The 24,760-nt window shown below is 39.3% G+C and overlaps 1 protein-coding gene across 5 annotated transcripts in view; it reads left to right on the plus strand.

Moving 5' to 3' along the window:
- Positions 1–896: 896 nt before the first annotated feature.
- Positions 897–24,760, plus strand: part of MAMDC2 (MAM domain containing 2) — a 350,523-nt gene continuing 326,659 nt past the window's right edge. Inside the window, exon 1 of one of the 5 annotated variants that reach the window (XM_019815750.2) lies at positions 897–1,490. In XM_019815750.2, the coding sequence (XP_019671309.1) occupies positions 1,324–1,490 (167 nt within the window). In that variant the 5' untranslated portion in view covers positions 897–1,323. The remainder of the gene's footprint in view (positions 1,491–24,760) is intronic. The other 4 variants (XM_003995375.5, XM_045042700.1, XM_045042699.1 and 1 more) reach the window with 4 other exon arrangements.

The following is a 24,760-nucleotide window of genomic DNA, read 5'->3' on the forward strand; positions in this document are numbered from 1 at the left end:
GTGAAAACTGATCCAGAAGAGCACTTCACTATTTACAGGAGTGCTATAATAAATCTTTTTGCAACTATAGAATCTATTTGTATTGTGAAATATCTCTTAATTTGTTTTTAAGTTTGAATTTTTGTGTACATGTGGTCTTCTTAAAGTGAGTCCCTTCTGAAATTAACCTGAAGCCCAGGTTAATCTAAAGGATTAACATAATAGTCGTTCATTTGTTCACTCAATACTCTGAAATGATGCTATGTACTAAGCATATGCCAGGTCCAAGGGATGGCGGTGATTAAGTCCACTAATGCCCTTATGGTGCTCATCTGAGTTGGGGAGGAGCCTTCTAATGCGTTAAACATTCCTCTCTTGGAAAGCCAAAGATGAAATAAGCACCTTCCTTCTGCAAGACAGCTATCCAGTCATTTTTTGAAAGCAATGCCATAGGTAATCATTTTGAATCCTTGTCGCATATAAACAACACAATAACGTGATGAATTTGTGTTGTCATAAAATATCAAATGTTAAAATGAGAACTGGCAGGTCTTGGGGAGCTGAATGCCCCAGAGTCCTAAGCTGTACCTAAAGGTTGGATCTTTCAGTGTTACAGCCTGGAAGAACCTCAGATTCTTGTATCCACCCAACCCTCTCCTCGGTCCCATACCCTATTCCCGCCCCCGCCCCGCCCCCCAGAAGAAGAAACTACTGTTTTCTAGGTTGAGAGAGTAGCTCAAACTGGAATTAGTCAGGGCCTTTTCATCCTCAGACTTTTTAGCTGATTGCTGAATGATTCCGCTCCTCCTTCTTCTCAGAAAATCTGAATATAAATGACATATTTTAGGGTTTGAGGGGTGGGTTCCCTTGCTCCCTTTTGGTTAAACTTTACATGCTTGTAAGTAGAAGGTGTGCTGGCAACAGATGATGGATGGTAAAAAAGAACTTCTGCACGTACAGCAGGAGCAGACCTGCTCTGGGCTCAAGTCCCCTTAGCCCCTAACTGACCCACGGATCCCCCTTAACTCCACCAGCCACTCTGAGAAAATAGGCTGGTGGGCGGGCGAAACTCCAGATCCCAGAATGCCGAGGACGTGCCTCCCAACCCCTCTGTAGCCGGTTCGCTCCTCATTGCATTCCGGGAAATGTAGTTTCTTTCTAATCAGTAACCCACACTCTTGGAAACCAGGGCTATTAGGTTTAAGGGATCCGCCCGTCCAATGGCCCCGCCCTCTCCATTGACCCCGCCCCAGGTTGCCCAGGAGATGAGAGACGCCGAATCTTGGTCGGTGCTGCTGGCGTGGGGAGTATGATAGGTGCAAAAAGAAATCCTCCGAGGTCTGAATGTGGAGGTCATCCATGGAGAGTTCTGACAGCTTCTGCCAGGACTATTGCAGCAGTAGGCAATACGGGTTTGAGCTCGGACCCACGGACTTGCTGGAGCGCAAGGGCTCCCTGACCCTCCGCTCCCATCACAAGAAGTACTCGAAGCCAGTGTTGGTGTATTCTTGGTGAGCGAGCTCTCTGCAGTCCCCGGTCGCTGGGAGAAGGGATGGGGGAGGAGAGGAAAGGACAGCAATAGAGGGCAAGGGTGGAGAGGCTGGAATAAACAGAGAAGAGAATAAAAGGGGGAAAAAGAAGAGAAGAGAAAGGAAAAGATGAGACAGGTGAAAAAACTGGGAGAGGTGACAAGGGAGACCAAAGAAAGGGAAACAGATCTTCGAAGTGGGGATGGGAGGAGGGCATTGGAAGTTGGCGCAGCAGGAGGAGATAGGAAAGCCTCCAAAAGCAGCTCCCCAGACACACTGAGACCTGCTGCAGCCAGCTCCTGTCTACCAGAGGTCGTAGATTGCCCACACGGAAGACGGAGGCGAGGCTGTTTGCAGAGGCCTGGAAATCACGTTTCCGAGATAACTACTTAAAAAAGGAAGGGTCCATTAGGACACCAGGGGACAGCAGGAGGGAGATGGCTGTCCAGAGGATGGCCTCCAGGGCTGCCATTTCTTGGGGACAGTGAAGCATACGGGATGATTTGAAAGAGGTCCCTAAATATTCCCTAGGCCACTAAGACTCTACTGGCCAGAGATTACAAACTGGCATCTCCCAGTGGCTAAGGCCAAGGGACATAGTTTTTTTTTTGTTTTGTTTTGTTTGTTTTTTTTGCATGCACTGTATTTATTTTTTTAATTAATTGCCCACATTTAAAATTAAGAAATAGTACATAAACCTTCAAGATTGTGTCTTCTCTTGAAAAGTTGAAGGGCCTGGCAGCAGAGGATTTATTCTTTCTTGCAGTTATTGGAACTGAGCACTGTCTACCCTATAAGATGGGAGTTCCTTCTCTGGGAATTTCACTCATAGAGGTTCTCGCCTGACTCCAGGAGGCATTTGATTTACTTCATCTGCTTTGGGTTTGGGAATTCAAATTCACCTAGAGATTCTCTTGCTTTATTAAATATTGCAGTGACTAACAGCAAAACCATGACAACTGGGAAAAAATTAGGCATTAGGACATTTAGAACTTTGTCTTTTGGGTCATTTTCCTGTATTATTGACAATAATTACTTTCAGAGTATTTGGGATATTCTGAGGCAGAGGGTGGAGACAAGGGAAAAGATTGTCTCCTTTATACTTGCCTTTGAACAAAGATGACTGATTTGACTTGACTCTAGCCCTAAGGCTAAGCCCTCCTTGATCCCATTCATTCATGTAATGTATGTGAGCCCTGCAGTTTGTGTCGTGCAAACTTTCTACAGCCTACCCACTTTCCTATAAGTCCACTCCCCTAATTTGACTTTTTATCCCTAAAACTGACCCTCTGCCTATTTTGAACTCAATGTTAGAAGCTGGATAGATTTGGAACCCAATGCTATATAGGGAAATAGAAAATCCTCTCTTAGCTTCATACTGGGCTTACCTCACAGACTTCAAGTAAAACACTTAGCTCTTGCGTGATTTTGTTACTCTGTGAAGATGAGGTCATACTATAAATCACTATTAGAAATGATTGTTAAAGAGAAAGAACTTTGTTAAAGACAAAGAAGAACTGCTTCTCTCTTATACACTACCATGACTTGTGGACATCATAGATATCAATAGCAGAACTACAGAAGAGCATAAATGAGAAGGAGATGAGGAATTTGGGGGGGAGAAGTGTGGTGTGACATGGAAGTCATCTGGTCACTGCTGAAAACGTAGAGTTCTCATGCTGTTGGTTTTAGAAAGAACATTTGGGAGCAGAAGGAAATAAATTCAATTCAAGAAACATTCATGTGTCATGCACTTTGCTATGTGTTCGAGACACAGAGGTAAAGTAGATTCAATGAGTTAATTTGGCAAAAGCATTTAACACCATGCCTGGACATAGTAAGTGGTCAGTAATACATGGCAGCTAATACTAACTTTTTAAGATAATATAATAGTTAAACACTTGGACTCTAGGTTTCAATACCATTTCTGCAACATGTGATATGGCAAGTGACATGACTGCTCTGGGCCTCTGTTTCTAGCACTGTAAAATGGGGATGATAGGATTATTGTAAGATTAAACACAATATTGTACATGAAGCACTTTTTAACATATGGCCTGGCACATCATTAGCACAGTAAAGCTTATATACGTGTATTAGGACATGGTCATGGACCTCAATGAATTTCATAGATCAGTTAAGAAGAATACCAATAAATTCAGTGTAATTGATTTGTGCTAAATAGAGATGAGTATAAGAGGCAAATGTAACAGGAAGCGGAGGTTTGTGTGTGTGTGTGTGGCGGGGGGGGGGGGGGTGTCCCGAGCAGGGTTTAGAAGGAAGAATAGGAGTTCCATAGGTGCACAAAAGAAAAAAGGTAAGTGCAGTGGAATACTCAGAAGCAACATCATAGGGAAATAGAAATAATTCTCTACAGTGGGTAAGTACAGTGGATTTGCAGATTCTGTATTTGTGAATTTGCCTGCTTGCTAAAATTTATTTATAACCCCAAATCAATACTAAAGGCATTTTCATGGTCATTTATGGACATGCACAGAGAGACAAAATTTTTGAGTCACTCTTCCTCCCCTCTCCCACACTCCCTCAATGGTCCCAGGTGAGATCAGACAAAGTGGACATTCTGCATTCTTATTTCAGCTATCAACTGTAAACAAGTGGGTTTTTTTTTTCCCCACCACAGTCTATTGAGCATTTTTGTGCTTTTTATGGGTGATTTCATTGTTAATATGGCCCCCATATTACTGAAGTGCTGTCTAGTGTTCTTAAGTGCAAAAAGGCCGTGATGTGCAGGATGCAGAAAATATGTGTTGAATAAACTTCATTCAGTCATGAGTTATAGTGCAGTTGGCAGTGAGTTCAATGTTAATGAGTCAGCAAAATATATTAAATAAAGTATATTTAAACAGAAACATACATAAAACCAGGTTATATATTGATTGGTTGATGAAAATGTGACCAGAGGCTCACAGGAACCTACTCCTTTATTTCCCCTAGGAGCAATGGTTCACTATTTGCTGATTATTTGTGACAACTTTATAAAACATAGCATCCTCAAATAATGAGAACTGATCATAAAATGTGAGAAACATTTACCTTTCTTTGACTGGGCTGTGCCGCTGGCATCCTTATTTTCCTTCTGTAGCCAACTAGTCACCAAGATCTGCCTTAAAAAAAAAAAAAACTGTGTGAAGTTCAAATTGTATCAACTTCCAAATGCATAATCTAATCAACCATTATCTTTTTATGCATTCCAGTCATAATTGTTTGCTTTCTATTAACTTGTTATATATTAAAACTTTTATTAAATTTTAATCTTTTATGAATGACTTTAATTGATGAATACTTACTATCTATGATATACCATTTGGATGGCCTCTCGACTGAGTATTTGATCAGTTAAGTTACTGTACCTCTAGGCTTCCAAAGTAGAATCTGTAACTGGGAAAAATTCTGCTTTACCTCTTATATAGCTTAAACATTTGCATGATTCCTGTGTTTCTGTTTTTGTCGCTTGTAATGCAAGTCTGTCTGAAAACCATCTGTATATAATAGACTTGGTGAAGTGATATACCCAGCATGGTTGTTAAAAGTATCTCCGGTCCGTTACTAGAATAAGACATTGCCTCGGCACCATATCCTCCTTGGAGCTGGAGTGATGGACACAGCATATCACCTGCATCACACTGATGCTTCTGTGTCACAGAGACCTTTCCTAGAAATTATTTTTCTCTATTCATTCATGTAGCGTATGTGGAGCCGTATCATCAGATGGCTCCATGAGAATTCCGAGCTGAGGGGAAATCTTCTCTTGGGATATCTTCCCACTCATTGGAATGATGGAATACTAAGAGCCAGAACAACTAGATTTGCCCTTAATGAAAATTCTCTGGTGTGAGGCTGCTTCTTATATTTTTATGTATGTATTTTAACCCATCTCTTCATTGCCCAAATCGACATCAGGTAATAAGTGATGATAATTTAAAGTCTAAGAAATCATTTGAGTCTCCATGGAGACAGTTCATGCTCTGGTCTCCATGGTGACACCTAGAGTTTTAAGACCTCAGGTTAATTTTATGTATATGTAACTTCAATTACTTTTCTCCCCTGCCTAAGCCCTAGGTAAAGAGCCTGTGCAGTTTACTCTTCCATTTCCTCACCTCCCTCCCCATAATAGGAAGAAAACAGAAAGAGAAAGGAAAAGAAGGATGAAAAATAAAATGCAGTGATAATTGTGGGGTAGGGAACTTCATAGTTTTACAGATTTCTTTGGAAAATCATTTGGATTGGGGAAAGAAAGAGCTTTCTGTGATGCTCTTCAGACTCACACTCTATTGTGTCGTCTGAAGAGGGCACAGTTAAGGGACTCCACAAGCAGGGGAGAACCTAGTTTCAAGGCAGCTAGATATCATTAGTGTCCTTCTGAAGAAAATAGAGCTGTGTTTTCTAATTTGCTGTATCATTCCACCTGTACTTAACCAGTGACTTTCTCAGGGACTAACCTGGAAGTATTTGGAGTTCTTCACATGACTCAGGGCCATGCTAGAGTTACACAGACCTTCTCTAGCCAGCATCCCCCTCCTCCCTCCAGCATAGACTTTGGAGAGAAGAGAGAAGAGCCTTTAGAGAGGCGCTTTTTTTTGTTTTTTGGCCAATAATGAGAGGTGAGAAGAGCAAACCTCAGGACAAGGCGTAAAGACACCGCAGGTGCTCAGTTAACATTCATCAAAGAAATGAACAAATGAGCGGGCAGAATGAACACACACAGAAACCCAAAAGGCACTGGGATGGGACCCTCTATTTTATGCTGTAAAAATGCCTGGAGGTAAACAGTCTACAGGATAGCACAAACTCATAATAAAGCCAGAATCCATTTTCACAGCCACGATCCTGATGTAATAGGATGACACTGAAGTATGTTTGGTCACCTCTATGTAAGTGAGCTTCGAGGGATACAATGTACTCCTCTTCTGATTTGAATGGTGAAGAATTTAAAATAGAGCTCAACTTGTACTCTTACTAGTTGCGGTGCTTAACTTATCAGGGACTGACAGGTACTAAGAAGAAATTGAGTTTATATAGAGACAAACGAATTTACACTTTAATTTTTTTTTAACGTTTATTTATTTTTGAGACAGAGAGAGACAGAGCATGAACGGGGGAGGGTCAGAGAGAGAGGGAGACACAGAATCGGAAACAGGCTCCAGGCTCTGGGCCATCATCACCCCAGAGCCCGACGCGGGGCTCGAACTCACGGACCGCGAGATCGTGACCTGAGCCGAAGTCAGTCGCTTAACCGACTGAGCCACCCAGGCGCCCCACGAATTTACACTTTAAAGAGATATTTTTATTTCTTAACTCCTGCTTAAAAAAAACAATTCTAAATTATAATATCATGTGACCATTTGAGATGGCATTATAGTAGACCAATGACATGAAATATATTCACCATCAAGTAGATAGCAGAACTAGAAATTTGCACACAACTCAGATGCATATATAAAATTTATTTTCTAAAATTGATCCTGATGGCTTTTCAATTGTTAGTTACTAGGAAAAAATTCAAACTTGCCAACTAAAGAGCATCTCGGTCTCTTCAAGTTTAAACAGCTTGTTTTAAGTTAAAATTGTCTCTTTCAGAAGAGTGCCCACCATTTCTGAGTCCTTCGTCCTCTCCTCTCCTTTCCCCAGTGGATCTGTGTGTGTGAGGGACTGAGATGGTGTGTTATTTTGGAGGTGGGGAGAGGGGCCCCCAGATCTATGTGTGGGTCCTTGTTGTTGCTCACGTCCTCCTTTGTTCAACTTCTGACCCTGCTCCTGGTGACTTTGTGACCAATAGACTTTGTGGAGGACTGGATGTCTCTGCTTACAGTCTTAGTTCCACTTTTGTTCTTGCTGGCTCTATGGATCCCCCTGTCATGCTTCTCCTCTCCAAGCCCCTGACTTAGGCTGGTCACCCCATAGCCACTGTGCTAGGGGCATGTCATCCCTCAACATGGCTCCCCACAGCTGGCGCTCTGACAGCTTCCGCCAAATGCCCCTTGGAGACGGTGTGTGCGTGCTGTGCTCTGCCCAGGAGAGTTTATTCCCATTGGCCTGAGAATTGTTAAAAGTGGTTTTCTTCACTTTCTCAAGTGATCTCCTTTAAAACCTAAATTAGAAGGTCACCCTATCTGAGCCATGTTTGGGAGCCCCTTGGTCATGTTAATAGAAGCTTGAGACATGTAGACCTTTTATTTCTCCACAGTGACTGACTTTTCAAGAAAAATAATACCTCACTTAGGACTCAAAAATTCCATTTGGTTATTCAGAAGTTAATCAGCATGCTTCCTTTTCCTTCATATTCCTGTCAAAACAATCCTAAATCTTCCCAAGACAAATGTGGATGCCTTTAATTTATTAGAGCAAAGGTATTTTACAGAGGTAAACAAAGAAAAGTGAAAAGATGAATATTTGAACATATAATCCCTCTATGAGTAAGTGAAAAAAAAAAACAGGATGTAATGAATTCCTTTGTTAAAAGTGTAGGTCTATATGCTTTGAAAAGAGATTGAGAGAACATTCACCATAGAACACAAAATACTTATTACTGGATGGTAGGTACATTTATGGATTATTTGTCTTTTTCTTTTTTCCTCTTTGCCACTTCTTCATTTTCCACAATGAACATGTATTATCTGCATAATAAGAATAAAGTAAAATTACTTTTAAAGTTTTGATGTCATTTGCTGCAGCTTTTCCCTGAAGCAGACATTCTCTAAATGATCAGAATGTAGACACAGTGTTTCATCTCTTTTAGAGTCTGAGTCACTCTTCATGGTTTATTATGAGTCTTTTTAAAATATCTTTTTAATTGCTAGTTTTATGTTGGGTAAAAAGGATGATGTTATTCACATTCATTCGGTTTAACCACCCTTTCATTCTTGTCTCTGTTCTATAATGGTAGCTCCTACGCCACAGTTATTTTTAATCTAGTCCTACATTCTTATTCCTCAACATACGCACATACCCACAAATGATCTTCAATGTAGTAGTTTTGGGGAGAAGCACCTTATTTTCTATTTTTAAGATGAAATCTAGGACACACTGTATCCTTTTGCCCTGACTGAATTTTTCTTTCAGTGCTGCTCTCTTTCATGAAATTCCAATCAAGTTCTCTTCCTGAAAACCGGTGGTTGTAGGATTGTTGTGCCTTGACCTTTATGTGAGGTTTTGCTTAACTTAATTGGCGGCCAAAGTAAAATGTCTTGCAAGTTTTGCTTGCAAGATGGATCCTTGTAAGGCAGAGTATGATGGAATGGGCATTTCCACATATGGGTGCACTTAGATTAGGAAAGATCATTGCTGTAGACAAGTCCCTCTGAACCAACCCTCTACTTACTCTCGGGACCATCTCCCACCTGGGCCACAGGAGCCACCAAAGGCCACTCTACATCATAATGCTGTTGAAGTCTTTCCTCTCACAGACAGTCACAAATACTTTTCCACTAAACTTTCTTTCTCTTACTGATGATCCCTTTCTAGGTAAGGGTGTAGGGAATGAGGGAGGAAGTAAGAAGAATTTGGGGTCCAGTAACATTTCGATAAGGTGAGATTCAGTCTATGGATACTGTGATACCCAGGCTCAGGGTTCAAGGTTTTTAACAGCACTAGAACTAGTATTATTAGATAAACTTCTCTGAGTTGGCCAGGGAAGTCACGTGTCGGTACTATTGTCTGTGTGTACTGCTCAGACTTCTTTTGGTTGCAAGTGACAAATACTCAGCTTGCACTAGCCTAAGGAAGCAAGAGAATGAATCGGCTGGTTACAGTCATGAAATGGTTGATTACCAGGTAAGGAGGACAAGGGTGCAGCTCCACCTTAAGAACAACCGTAATAAAAGATGCAAATGCAACCAGGTCTCATTTAGTTTCTCCTCTCTCCTCCTCTTTGTGTACTTGCTTCATCTTATCATTGAAAACTATGGAAAACATGGCTGCCGCAGTTCTGGAATTTATATCTGATGTATCTTTATCTTTATCCTACAATAAAAAGTTGATTTTAATGTGTTTTCAGTATTGAATACAAAAATTCCAGGTTAGATATCCTGTCTTGGACCATATATCTCTGTGGGGTCATCTGAATAGGCAAGGTTAGGTGGAAATATGGCAGCTCTCCAGTAACAATGGAACAAGATGAATGTACTAGGAGAAAGGAGTGCTGAGCTGAAAATTCTATAAGTATCTACTATATCCCATTCTATCCTAAGATATCTGCTGTATCTGCTATATCCTATAGAGAGGTACTGTAGTGGAGAATGAATTCCATGTTCCAAACACCCCATTTTATAGCAAAAGTTTAGAAAATATGCACTAATATATTAGGGATTTCCTACATTAGCTGTTACTTTGACTTTAAACTTTCCACCACCCCACTCAACCAGCACCTACACAATACGCTTTTAAAAACTTGATCTTAGATGTAATGTGAAAAGATGTAATGTAAAAAGAAATCTTGTGAAGACATTAGATAAATATATTTTTACAATGCTTTGAAAACTTTACTCTGAATAGATTTGAATATTATATTACCAGGTTTTTTTAGATACTAATATTTTCTACTGTTTTCTTTATTTAATTTTCAAATAAAATTACATTTTAATTATTAGTCACATATTACATTTCTTTATTTTGACTTAACTAAGTTTTGATGCATTAACAATTAATTGGCAGAAGAATTATAATATGTTTCTTTGGTAAGATGTTAGATCCCCAATCAGATTGTTCTAGGTTCAATCAAACGGAAGAATTAACATAATATCACTTACTTATTGCAAAGAATTTAGCTTTCTTTTATAGAAAGTGGTAGGAAGAAGATTTTGAAATTAAAATGTATGAATGACTTGTCAGAATTTTTTAAACATTTGGAAAAATACTGAGATGCTCAACCAGGAACCAGAAGCGTTAAATGAGCTTTTGGAAAAAAAAAAATCACTTAAAAAATGTTTTTATTTCTAAATAGCTCTGTTTTTGTTTAAAATATCATTTGTTTTAAAAATATATTTATTAAACCACTGCTATGTTGCAGGCACTCTGCTGGGTCTGAGGTTTGGCAGTTAGGTCAAGATTACTATGTGACAGGAGTGGGCAAGGCTGACCAGGCAAATACTATGCACTGTGTTATGTGCTAGGAGGAGGGTAAGCAGGGTGTTCTGGGAACATCCAAGAGGAGCACTTAGGCCTTTTGGACCAGGTAGAGCTTTCTAGAGGAGGTCATCCTAACTCCTAGGGGCTCACATGGAAAACTAAAGGTGGCCTGTTAGCTAGTTTTCAGTGGAGAGCATTACTACCCCTTCCACTAGAGTGTTAGGTAATAGGTGTGGACATTTTTTTATTGTGTAATTATCAGTATCTAGTAATGTAAAATGTGTGATTACAAGAATTGTGACTCTTAAATTTTTTTTAATGTTTATTTATTTTTGAGACAGAGACAGAGAAAGACAGAGTGTGAGCAGGGGAGGGACAAAGAGAGAGGGAGACACAAAATCCGAAGCAGGCTCCAGTCTCTGAGCTGTCAGCACAGAGCCTGACGTGGGGCTCAAACTCGTGAACTGCAAGATCATGACCTGAGCCGAAGTTGGACGCTCAACTGACAGAGCCACCCAGGTGCTCCAAGAATTGTGACTCTTAGTTTTAGGAATGGTCATAGCATCTTAATAGCATTTAACCATCTATTTATGTGATGCCTAAGTTACATATCCATAATTATAGCCAGATGAGTGGGGACAACAGAGCTAATATATATCTAGGGCCAACACATTCAGGTCAGCTAATTTACATATGGCCATTCATAACAAGGGTGTGAACAGAAAAACTCCATGGTGTGTGACCATCACAGAAAAGGAATTCTCTACTCATTACTGTCTAAGAATCCTGAACTTTCAGAACTTAGTGGCACCTACTCTCAGTGTAGAGGTGCATGCCAGCAAAGCAACCAAAATTTCATGCAGGCAATCTAGAGATGAACATATTGTGGCCTTCTATCTAGACCTCAATAGAAGTATATGTATTGTGTGATTTATTAGAGAGATCTAATGTAATCTAACCTAATCTATTACATGGGTTTTTAAAATTGTATTTGTGTGTGTTAAACCATCTTATAATAAGTATAAGTAATTTGGAAAGGCTGCCTGTGGTTGTTTTACACTTATGTCAAAGTGAGTGTAGTGAATGTAAGTAGCATGATCCACTGTAGGTCCTATTGACCTTATCCATACCTTTGTACCTCTGACACTTGAGGACATCAAGGCAAGTCAAACATTCTTCTAGATATTAAGATACAGATAAGAAATTTCCTTCTACAATAAAATCATCCAGGCCTGGTCCTGTTTGGCAGACAACTCTTTTTTTCTTTGACAGCATTCTCTATTCTTTATTTGAGATTTGTCTATTTAGACTTTCTGTCTCTACTGAGGACAATTTTGGTAAATTGCTTTTCTTAGAAAGTTACAAGTGCTATCTAGCTTTCCAAATATATTTGCATAGAGTTATGGAAAGTAGTCTTTAATGCTTTAAAATTTTTTCTTCTATTTTGATGGCTATATCCTATTTTAACAACCTTATTAAGATATAACTCACACACTATACATATCAACCTTTTAAATTGTGTAATTCAGTGGCTTTTAGTATATTCACCTAGTTGAACATCTATCAAAGCAATTGACTTGAGAACATTTTGATTAACATCAAAAGAAATCTTGTTCCTTTTATCTGTTACTCCTGAATCCACTCCCCCTGCCCTCACCAATCCTCAAGCCCTAGAAACCACTAATCTACTTTCTGTCTGTGTAGATTTGCCAATTCTGAACCTTTCATATGAATGGAATAAAATAATATACTGTTCTATGTGACTGGCTTTTTTTTTTTTTACTTGGCATAATGTTTTCAAGTTTCATCCATGTTGTAGCATGCATCAATACTCCATTTCCTTTTATTGCCTAATAATATTCCATAATGTGGATATTATATCACTCTATTTTGTTTATATCTCCCCTACCCTTTTTCTTGATTATTAGATGTTTGTCCATTTTGCTTACTTGTTTATTCTGTTTTCTAAAATATTTAATTCTGCTTTTATCTGCTTTTTTAATCTTGAGTTATTGTACATTCTGGTTTCTTTTGGCTTGATTGTTCTATTTCTATGTTTTTGAATTAGATGTTTTACTTATATTCATTTCATTTTTCTTGATATAAGTACTTAAAGCTTAGAAATTTTTTCTGTCTACTGGTATAGCTATATCCTATGGCTTCTTGTAAGTGATATTTCAATTTATTGGTATTTTTTAGAAATTCAGCAATTTAAGTTTGTATTGATCTTTGATTCAAGAGTAGTTTGATAAAGTGTTTAAATATTTTCGGATTGAAAAGGATCTCTTTAAAAATGTGTTACTCAGGGTCTTTTGTAATTCCATGCAAATTTTAGGATTGTTTGTTCTAGCTTTGAGAATAGCCAAAGTAATTTTGAAAAAGAAAACCAAAGCGGGAGGCATCACAATCCCAGACTTTAGCTTCTACTACAAAGCTGTAGTCATCAAGACAGTATGGTATAAGCATAAAAACAGACACATAGACCAGTGGGATAGAATGGAAAACCCAGAATTGGACACACAAATGTATGGCCAACTAATCTTTGACAAAGCAGGAAAGAATATCCAATGGAAAAAAGACAGTCTCTTTAGCAAATGGTGCTGGGAGAATTGGACAGCAACATGCAGAAGAATGAAACTAGACCACCTTCTTACACCATGCCAAAAATAAACTCAAAATGGATGAAAGACCTAAATGTGAGACAGGAAACTGAGGAGAAAACAGGCAACAACCTCTTTGCCTCAGCCGAAGCAATTTCTTACTCAACACATCTCCAAAGTTAAGGGAATTAAAAGCAAACATGAACTGTTGGGGCCTCACCAAGATAAAAAGTTTCTGCACTGCAAAGGAAACAATCAACAAAACCAAAAGGCAACCGATGGAATGGAAGAAGATACGTGCAAATGACATATCAGATAAAGTGTTAGTATCAAAAATCTGTAAAGGACTTATCAAACTCAACACCTGAAAAACAAATAATCCAGTGAAGAAATGGGCAGAGGACATGAATAGACCGTTTTCCAAAGAAGACACCCAGATGGCCAACAGACATACGAAAAGATGCTCGACATCACTCATCATCAGGGAAATACAAATCAAAACCACACTGAGATACCACCTCACACCAATCAGAGTGGCTAAAATTAACAACTCAGGAAACAACAGATGCTGGTGTGGATGTGGAGAAATGGGAATCCGCTTGCACTGTTGGTGGGAATGCGAACTGGTGCAGCCACTCTGGAAAACACTATGGAGGTTCCTTTTAAAAATTAAAAATAGAAATACCCTATGACCCAGCAATAACGCTACTAGGAATTTATCCAAAGGATACAGGAGTGCTGATTCATAGGGACACATGTACCCTAATGTTTATAGCAGCACTTTCAACAATAGCCAAATTGTGGAAAGAGCCTAAATGTCTATCAGGTGATGAATGGATAAAGAAGATGTGGTTTATATATACAATGGAATACTACTTGGCAATGAGAAAGAATGAAATCATGCCATTTGCAGCAACGTGGATGGGACTGGAGAGTGTTATGCTAAGTGAAATAAGTCATGCGGAGAAAGACAGATACCATATGTTTTCACTCATATGTGGATCTTGAGAAACTTAACAGAAGACCATGGGGGAGGGGAAGGAAAAAAAAAGTTAGAGAGGGAGAGAGCCAAACCATAAGAGACTTTTAAAAACTGAGAATAAACTGAGGGTTGGTGGGGGGTGGGAGGGAGGGGAGGGTGGGAGATGGGTATTGAGGAGGGCACCTGTTGGGATGAGCACTGGGTGTTGTATGTTAAGCGATGAATCACGGGAATCTACCCCCAAAACCAAGAGCACACTGTACACACTGCGTGTTTTATTGCATTGTCATTTATATCTTTCAAACATAAAAATATTTGTTCTTAATTTTTGTAAAAGTTACATGTGTTGTGTTCAGGCAGGACACCAAAAATTGGCTTCACTCTTTCCATATACAGTATTCAGTCATTTATGCAAGGATAATGACCCAAACTCTACCCAGTCGCAGGTCAAAAGTTCAAAATCTCCACATGTTATGCTATTGTCTCTCTATGAAATCTAGCTGTAGCTCTACTTGCTTCAAAAACCTATAAAGCAAAAAGACAATTTTTTTCTCCCAATACATAATGGCAGGACATGGACAGATAACTGGAATAAGCACTCTTGGTCAGAAAGAGGAAGGACAGAAGTGACAGAAATGTCATTTGTCCACAGTCATTCTTAAATCCTGTCAGGTATGCATTGTTTGAGAGCCCATTGGTGCCAGGAATGTTCTTTGTTAGATTCTGATTCTGTTAGATCCAATTCTGCTTTCTGAAAGCAGGCTCCCTTTCCCATTGTTCTCTGTGGTCTTTGGCCGTGCTCAGTGTGTGATCTTTTCTATTATTCTCCTTGACCACACCTGCAATGGATGTTGTAAACTATGCTCTTCTGTGAGCTGTTCGGCTTTCTCCGTTCATTTCCTATTTCCAAAAGTTTGGGAGCCTAAGGATATTTTAAATGATTTTAAGTACAGACTCCTGGCTTATTTGGAAGAACAATTTTTAAGAACTTCACCAGTATTTTTGTTGGAATCCAGATAGTTCCAACTGCTAATAACCTCACAATTCTTTCTAGTCAGAATTCTGCTATATTTCCTTATTTTTTCTCCTCATAATATCTCGATTATCACTTTGAGACTGCTGTAGTTACAGAAATTAGAAGCCGTGGGAATTTCTGCAGGGCTATCTCCTTAGGCAGATGTTTGTTTAAATACAACTTAATTCATTGGGAGTGTCTAACAATGGGGTGAACATTGCTGTGAAGCTCAGCTTTGATAGAACTTTGTCTTGAAAAGATCTCAGTTTTCTCTCTTACTGTTTGAAATCTAAAAGTTGCTGACTCTTCCAACTTTTCAGGTCCCAAATTTCGGGAATCTCTCATTTCCCTTATCTTCTTGTAAATCAGCCAACTTTCTGAATTTACCTCTCTCTCTTTTATAAATACCTTGGCAAAAAGCAATCACAGTTCACACATAGAATTAACAAACTTTGTCCCAATCTCTTTCTCTGGCTGTTCTAGGTACATGAGTTGACTCTTTACCTACTGGGGCTTTGAATTGTTTTGCCATTCCAGCCTGCAATATCAGTTACCTATTGTCTTTGCCTGCCTTTTCCAATGCCATATATTTTAGATTTTTGTTACAATAATACCTACCCACTTTTAGTACTGATTTCTGTGTTAGAATAGGCTAAACTTAATCCGTGATAACAGCCCTGCAAATCTCAGTAGCTTAAGCACATAAAGGTTTACTTCTTGCTCTCACAAAGTTGACTGTAGGTTGTTGGTGGGGAGTAGGCGCTCCTCCACATAGATACTCTGCAATTCAGGATGATTTAGGCTCTATCATCTAGGAAGTCATGGACTGCTCCGGCAGCGGAAGAAAGAGTTGAGAATTGTAAAAGAGCTTTCACTGTCAAAGAAATGACATCTGTTACTTCAGCTAAAATTTATTTTATTATCCAGTACTAATCAAATGGCGCCACTAACTGCAAGAGAGCTGAGAATTTTAACCTCTTGTGTTCCCAGGAAAGAAAGAGAAAGTATACTAGCAAGCACAATGTCTATCACATATGAAAGACTTTCTCATAAAACTCCCCTCCTAGGTGGGCTCTGGGGCCAGAGTTTTGTCCTTCCAAACCTGAGATTGTTGCTCATGTGCAGTGTTGGCAAACACCTCAAGGGCATCAGCAGATTTAGTGTTTTGAAATTCTACTTAACCCTTTGGTTACAGGCTATCCAAAAATTGGCCGGGAAATTCCCCCACTGGATTTTCAGCCCTTAAATCCGTTTAATGTGTTGGAATTTAAAAACTACGTGTTTTATCTAGCATTTTCCATTGTTTCCATTGTGAATTTATTTGCATAACTATGGAAATATCATTTGGCTGTCACTCCAAGAGTTCCCACCTCTGGCCAATCTCATTACCGAGATTTCTCACTACAGTCTCTTGTCTCTACTTCTTCCACTTGTCTTTGACACATTCTTTGCTTCCACTTGTCTTTGACTGGATCTTGGCTGCTTATGAGAGTCCTTGCACACAATGTGATCTGGGGATTATAACTTCTGACTTTGCCAAAAATTTAGTTTGCTTTTAATTTTTCTACTTCCTTGGCTGCTTTTGAATGATTTCTGGGAAGACATGGGGAAAATGCTTATTTGTATAACTATGTTCATAATGGAAGAATAAACTTTAGTTCTATTTATGAAGAAAGGCTTATTCATTTGTTTCTCATGTAAATGAAATGAATTGCTTTGAAACCAAAGAACCTTGTAATACCAAGGCAATATACCTTGCTCATGGGTTCACAGAAGTGTGCATTAAAATGGGCTGTAAGCTCACATAATATAACCTTTTGATGTTATTCTAGAAAAGTTAACTCAAATTATTTAAACCAGCAGTATTAAGACTGTAGGGAAGGAGCTTATACAGGTGATCAGGTGTTTGCTTTTTGTTTTGCAGGGAAGCAAACTGGTCTTCCTGCCATTTGTGTAAGATATATAGTCAAGGTTTTCTTTGGACTATTGTAATTACCAGCCTATAGTACACTTGAAAAACTCTGTCTCTCTTTAGTCTTACTCTTCCACCTTCCAGAGTGTCTTTATTCAGTCAATATAAGTTGATTCTGGAGGTCAGGATCAAAGAAACCCCGAAAAGCATCCTAGGATTTGAAGATCACTGAGATCTGATTGTCGAGACATGGAGTAATGGAATGTCCTGATCCTGGTTTGACCAGGAAAGACCTGGTTTCCACCCCTCCATGTGGACTTAGTACCTCATTTCCCTCTGAAAGTGTTCCAGGTGGGATCATCAATTACAGTGTCACTCTGTCTACTACATGTCCTTACATCTGTTTTCAAAGTCATTGTTTGGCAGTTAGTCAGACTGACAACATTTATTTAACATTTAAACTGTTTAGACACAGGCTCCCACTACTAGACTCCTTTTTGTTTCCTCCCAATATTCTCCATAGGGCCTCCTTTTTCTGAAGATTTTATGAAAGAAAATTCATAATAATGAAGGGTCTTATTTACATGCCACCCAATATATGTCGAGTGAAGAAAATGACTTCACTTATCTGCCTTTGTCAAGTCATTGTCTTTTGAGTGCAGTTTAGGCTTCAAATTCTGTGGTTTCAGGTTATAGATGCACAAATCACATATGGCATGAGACACACTGAAAACCAGAATCCCTTTTCATAAGTTTGAAATGTCATCATTTCTCCCAAGGACACAAGATTTCCTTTATGACTCTGCAGATATATCTAAAAGTCTTCATTTGTCAGTTTGATGAGTGTGCTACCAAATAACACTACCTTGGCACGTAAATCATTTTCCCATGAAATCTTTAAAGAGCATTGTCAAATGTTTCTTTGTAGCCTTTGATTCTGCTGGTTTTATGCTTTTAAGGTGTCAGGAAATATAGCTGACTCTCTGGGGTAATTTTCTTTTAAAGTTCTAGATAGCAGATGTTTATAAAACCTAATAGAAAAGGTCTTTCTCTTCTCTTGTGGGTTAGATTTAAATCAGAAAATACAATAACTGACAGAGTAGTTGTGAACTACATTAATAATTCTAAAATTTAAAATTAATATATTCTTCCATCTGGAGTCTTAACTAAACATTTTTAACATCTTTGAAATTCACAAAGAAAAGGTGTCTCTTGTCAAGTAACGAGAAGCTAGAACAGCTAGGACTTTCATTGTTCTCAGGTCAGATATCGCTTAGATTCACACCCCCATTGCAATCAGAGTTATGCATATGTATGTTGAGAGCTTTCCCATTCAGCAAGCAGATTTATAATTCCTCTAGAGGCAAGTTTTTGTTACAAAGGACTAGCATCTCTATATGCATAATCACTCCTTTCTGTGTGCTTTTGCAGAGTGAGCCAGGATGCTCTTTATTTTTATGGACACATTTGAAAGCCTCTGCTTTCAACATTTATATTAAGGTGACAGTAGCACAATGTAAGAACATTCAATCAATCAATCATGTAAGATTTAATGAGCATTTATAATGTATTAGACTATGCTAGGTACTGAGATTATGAAAATGAACAAAGAATAATCCCTGCCATTTAAAATACTCTTAGTGTAATGAGAAGGCAGATTCATTAATGAACAGTTATAAAGAAAAAATGTGAAAGGTGGAGCAGTGATAAAGGTTTTATTGCATACCCCACATAGACATGGGACCCCAGAAAGTGAGAGTAAACTTCAGTATAACTTGAATGTCATTTGGTTCACTAGAGTATGAGTTGGTTTCCTTTCCTGCATGGAGAATCCTATGGCCTAACCCCACCCTGTCCTCCACTGGGAGCTGAACCACTCTGGCTTGGAGCAGCCTGAGGAGAACTGCAGGTCCTTGCCTGAGTGTTCTCCGACTTGAGTCTTTTCTGCAACTCACAGGAGGAGTTGTATGTGTTTACTCAGGGGACGCTAACAGATCTGATTTGATGTGGAATCATGCAACTTTTGTGGTAGGAAACCCAAGCTCCCAAAGGACCCCAGAAGCAGACCCGGAAAGTTCTCTTGACAAGGCATTACTTGGGACCACGTTAGGCCAGAGAAGATAGAAAGTTCAGGATCTAGAGGGCTCCAGTGATTGTAGGATTGGTGGTAGGAAGTTATGTACCAACTGGATATGTTGGGCATTTGTCCATAATAGGACCTGCTCGTGCTAGCTTTGACTTACTAGATTCCATTGACCTTAATCCCCTCTGAATCAGTTCTGGCATTTTTGACAACAGGGTCATGGTTCCAAGCTCCTTTTCATACAGTTGGCAACTCTGATCCTGTCCTGTCAGTTCTTTCTCCATTCCCAATTCTATTCATATTCATGCTATCTCTCCCACAACAAGGTAGAGAATGCAAGTTTCATCTCTTATTATTAAGGATATCTTACATAAAGATTACTCATGTAACGAAATAGCCATAGCACTCAGCTCTGGGCTTGACAGAGCAGGGTCCTAAGCAGAAGGAAGGCTGCTTGTCAAGGAAGATGTTGGCAGGGAGCCCTGTGGACCAGCAAGAATGTCAGCAGTATTTGCGTGCTTGGCATGGAAGACACAGCTCTTCCTTCAGTCAGCAGCATGGAGTATCTGTATTCAAGCAGCTTTGACCTTGAACTGACTGCTGACCAGCTGCTGTCAAATTCATGTCTGGACAAATTAATGTCTGGAGAAGCCAGTCAGTAGACTAGACCAGTGCTGGTCAACAATGACCTTATTACCAATCCAAGGTGATAATACAAACTGTAAAGACAATGTAGCAAGTTTTGTATATAGCTAACTGTATTTGGTTTAAAGGAATCTGAGATGGTTTTTACGTATCTTTAGTGTTAGGAGTCTTCCTATTAAAGGCAATAGATGGCTATTTTATTTTATTTTATTAAAAAACTTTTTTTAAACATTTATTTATTTTTGAGAGACAGAGAGGGGCAGAGAGAGAGGAAGACACAGAATCCGAAGCAGGCTCCAGGCTCCAAGCTGTCAGCACAGAGTCTGATGCGGGCTCGAACTCACAAACCGTGAAATCATGATCTGAGCCGAAATGGGACGCTTAACTGACTGAGCCACCCAGGCGCCCCAATGACTATTTTATTTTCTGTCAAAATAATGTTTCTGTCAAAACAAAAGTTGGCAATTTTATGTTGGTTCTACAGATTTTAGGGGATTGTTTTGTTATTTCTTCCATGAAACATTCAGGTTTTAGGAATCACTGATATAAGAGTCTGGTATACAACTGTTCCCTAGAGCTTTCTTAACCTTGACACTTTTGGCATTTTGAGCCAGGTAATTCCTTGTTGGACAGGGAGTTGTTCTGTGCAGGGTAGGATGTTTTCCAGCATCATGGCCTCTAGCCACTCGACGCCAGTAACAACCCTCCACATCTGGACATAGCAACTAAAAATGCCTTCAGGCATTAGGTGGGTTGGGGTGGGTTGAGTGGGGCTGTGCTCAAAAAGTTTGAAAGGTACTACTCCAGAGACATTGTAAATTTTATTTTATTGTTATTTGTTTATTTTATTATTTTCTCTTAAAGAATTTCTGTTGCAATAAACAACAGGTTATGGTCACTTGTATGGTGACCATTAATAAATGCAGGTAGCAAGGAGAACAAAGCTATTAAAATACAGTAAAGTCTTCATTTGAGAGCACAGTTTGTTCTGGAAACATACTTGTAATCCAAAGCACTTGTATGTCAAAGCCAATTTCCCCATAAGAAATAATGGGAACTCAGATGATTCATTCACAACCTAAAAATATGCATATAAAAATGATTACAATATTGTAATATAATACAACATAATAAAGCAAATACAAAATATAAAGACAAATAACAAATTAACCTGCACTTGCTTTTGAAAACCTTTGTGGCCGGTGTGAGGGAGACAAGAGAGAGGAGGGTTGTTATGTAGGACGACTTTCACTGTCACTAATGGAATCACTGCTATCTGTTGGCTCAATGGAATCTTTTTCTTTTCATGCAACTTTAACAAGGAACCTATCCAATGACACTTTTTTTTTTGCCTCCTTTTGAGGATTTCACGGAAATGTGACATAGTGTTGTTGTTAAACAGATTCATCATTCACACTGCTACAGCCTTGTTTGGGTGGTGATTTTCTACAAAACTTTGTAGTGTTTCCCATATTTTACACATCTTCCTGATCTCATTTGAAGTGAGGGATTTCTCCACCTTTTTTTCCTCTTCCTCTGCAGACGAGCTCACCTCCATAATCTCTTGCTATTGCTTGAGATCCAACAGTTTGATGCAATAGTCAGATGCCAGTTGTGGGCACCTTCCAATGTTCTGAAAAAATCACTGATTTCTGTCCAACACCACAGCCTGAGACCAAGCATCTGAGCATGGGAGATGATCACCCACAATTGTGCAGAGAGAGAGAGACAGCGAGAGAGAGAGAGAGAGAGAGAGAGAGAGAGAGAGAAGAACCATTGGTTCATTTGTGATTATGTGACATTCTACCTCATGTACTACTCATATTGCAAGACATTGCTCGTTTATCAAGTTAAAGTTTGTTAGAAATGTTTGCTCATCTTTTGGAACACTTGCAGAACAAGTTACTCACAATCCAGGATTTTAACGTGTGTGTATGTGTGTGTGTGTGTGTGTGTGTGTGTGTGTATTCCTTTATTATCTATTATTATACCTTGATATATGTCTCATAAAGATGCTGTAAGGCTTAGTTGGCATTAACAAAGTATTGAAAACTCTCAAGTAAAGCATAGTGTAGAAAGACAAAATATTATTACATATAATAGTATTTTGCGTTGACATGTCACTTTTCACTTAAGACTCTCAATCTATTGGTTCAGTTGTTTCCTCAGTGTATGATTCTCAGTTCATGTCAGAGAAACTGAGGCACAAGCCAATATTCACCTGACAAAATAATCAGGGAATTAATTAAGTCTCTCATTTCCTTTATAATACCCTAATCACTTTTACTGTATATATTTTATAGTATGGTATAATACCATACTATATATACTATAGTAAATAGTATATAGTGTATATAGTATATAGTATATATAGTATAGTATTATATATATTATATAATATATTTAGTATGTACTAAATATATATTTTATATTTATATTCTATTCTATATACTTTATAATTTTTAAACACCCATATTTCTCTTCGCTCGGCTGGCAGCCTCTGAGAAGTAGGGGCAGGTCTTCTTTAGTTGTCTATCTCTCATAACTTACAGGGGGCTGTGGGCACCACATTCACGGGCAGCTGGCAGACCCTAGGAAATGCCAGTTGCATTAGCGCAGTCCTCCCCAGAAACATTTTCATTATAGATTCGTGTTTTCAGTGCTGGACTTTTAGTACTGAGATTGCTGTTAAGTAAACGTATCTGCATCTTTTGTAATAATCTAGTTATAATACAACTTAAAATATATGGTGGCATAATCAGGACCGCATTCTGATTTTCATGGACATTAACTATCTTTGCCTTCATGAGCTCCTTTCCTCCATTTAAAAAAAAAAGTTAAAAATGATAGTTTATGATTACATTGGTAGAAAGATGGCTACAATCTAAGATGGATTATATTCTTATTTTATGATTAAAAAATTATTAAAGCACTCTTGTGGGACCCTAAAGGTACTGTGTACCCTGGGCACTGTGTCTGTGGTAACCAGTAAAGAAGTGAGCACTGAGGGTCACACAATGAAATGTTAACTATCTTTTTCCCCTTCATTCTCATGCTCCCCGGGAGATAGTCTGGTTTTATTGCCTCAGGGAAGAAAGACATAGAAAGCAATAAAAACACCAAGTTCTTGGCTTCTGGGTTCAAAAGCATGGGTTTTACGATGGGTTTTAGGATGATGCCCTAGATTTGGAAGAGGAGATGAAGGGCCGGGGTGCCCCGTCCCTTGGGAGATGAAGAGTTCATGGACTGAAGATGGAGGGCACCAGAGAAGCCGAGAGCTTGTGGGTTTGTCTGGGACCTCCAAATTGGAATTAAGACCTTATAGAAATCCCTGAGCAGGTGGGCCCTGTCACTGCCTAGCCCTCTATTCCCGGGTAATGATTTTGGAGGTGTTGAACTGTGGGGCTTCTGTGTGCCTCCCAAGCCCAATGTGGTGGGACCATGAAACATTGATGGGCCAGGCAAACAGCTTAGGGATGGCATTTGGCTTCCAGGAACCCTGGGTGGAGAGGGACACAAGAAGGTTCTTGGTGGCCTAGAAAATGGCATGCTTGTGGCAGAGTGCCAGTCTACACAGAGTCGATGTGGCAGGACCAGGAGGGCAGAGCAGAGATCTGTGTGGATCCATACTAGAAGACCACAGGAGAATGAGGAGGTTTCCACGGATGTCAGCAGGGAGAGATGATGACAACAGAAATGGATTCTTGGCATTGCAGCATCACACAAGCTCTTGAGAATTGGAAGGGATCCATAATTGACCAAGATTAAGGTTTTTCCATCTTGGCAATATGAGCATTTGGAAAAGAAATTAAGTACAATTATGGAAAAACTAAAGTTGCAATTCTTGTACACCAAAAATTTGGTGGATTAGTATTCACTATACATAGGTGTTTATGGTGCTTGACAGTAATAAAGGATCTTCTGCTTTTATTTTTTTCATTTTGCAAAAATCTCATGGGTATTACGTCTGTCCTCATTTTACACTGTGGAAATGAAAGCACAGAAACATTAAGTGACTTGCCCAACATCACACAGCTAGGACCTGAGCAATGACTCAAACCCATGGCCCCATTCACTCTCTCACTCCTGGTTTTTGATGTTCAATATTCCCCCCTAAGGATTTAAGTGAGAGTTTCCTGTGAGGCTCTCTAAAAATGCTGATATGGTACCAAAATGCTTTTAGTGTTTTGCAACTTAATGCTCAGATGTTAGGAAGGCAGAGAGTTCACATGCCTGAGCTCTGCTGCTCTACCCTGGGCTCTCTCTCTGCTGTGTTCTATGCAGTTCTCTGCTCTGCTCTCAGAGGTGGGGAAGCAAGGGTATAGTTTGAATGTAGTGTAGGGGCCCAGTCCCAAAACAGTGGGATGAGGTGGGCCTAGGGCCTCCTGACTTGGATTCTCGGTGCCCCATCCAGGTGAGTGGATGCTATTCTGCTTCCACAACCCTGCGCCCATTGTAGAATTTTCTTGTTTGCCCGTGTTTCTTGCTTGGCTGTGAGCAACTGAAGGCAAGGACTGCATTAGGGTTGTTTTCCATGGCATCCCCTCCTGGCATGTAGTAGGTACTTAAAATATTTCCTGAATGAATAGACAATTGAATGGATGGATGGGTGGATGGGTGGATGGATGGATGGATGAATTCTTGAGTACCTCAGTGTCCCTTACATAATCTTAGCCCTGTATTCCCTGTATTCCCTCAATAACAAGGCCAAAAATAGATACTTCTTCTGTAGGCCACTTCACTTCCTTTTTCCTTCCCTATTCCCCAATCCCTCCATTATTATTATTTCTATCCACCCTTGTAGTCAAGATGTTTGGAATATTTTTCCCTCTTCCATCTACATGTTTTTTCAGCTTATGTTTGTCAACCTTCTTTAAACTCTCTTTAAAAGCCAGAAGCACATGTTATGAATCCATTTAACAGATACTTTT

Source organism: Felis catus, chromosome D4 (assembly GCF_018350175.1).
Source record: "Felis catus isolate Fca126 chromosome D4, F.catus_Fca126_mat1.0, whole genome shotgun sequence".
Classification (NCBI taxonomy): domain Eukaryota; kingdom Metazoa; phylum Chordata; class Mammalia; order Carnivora; family Felidae; genus Felis; species Felis catus.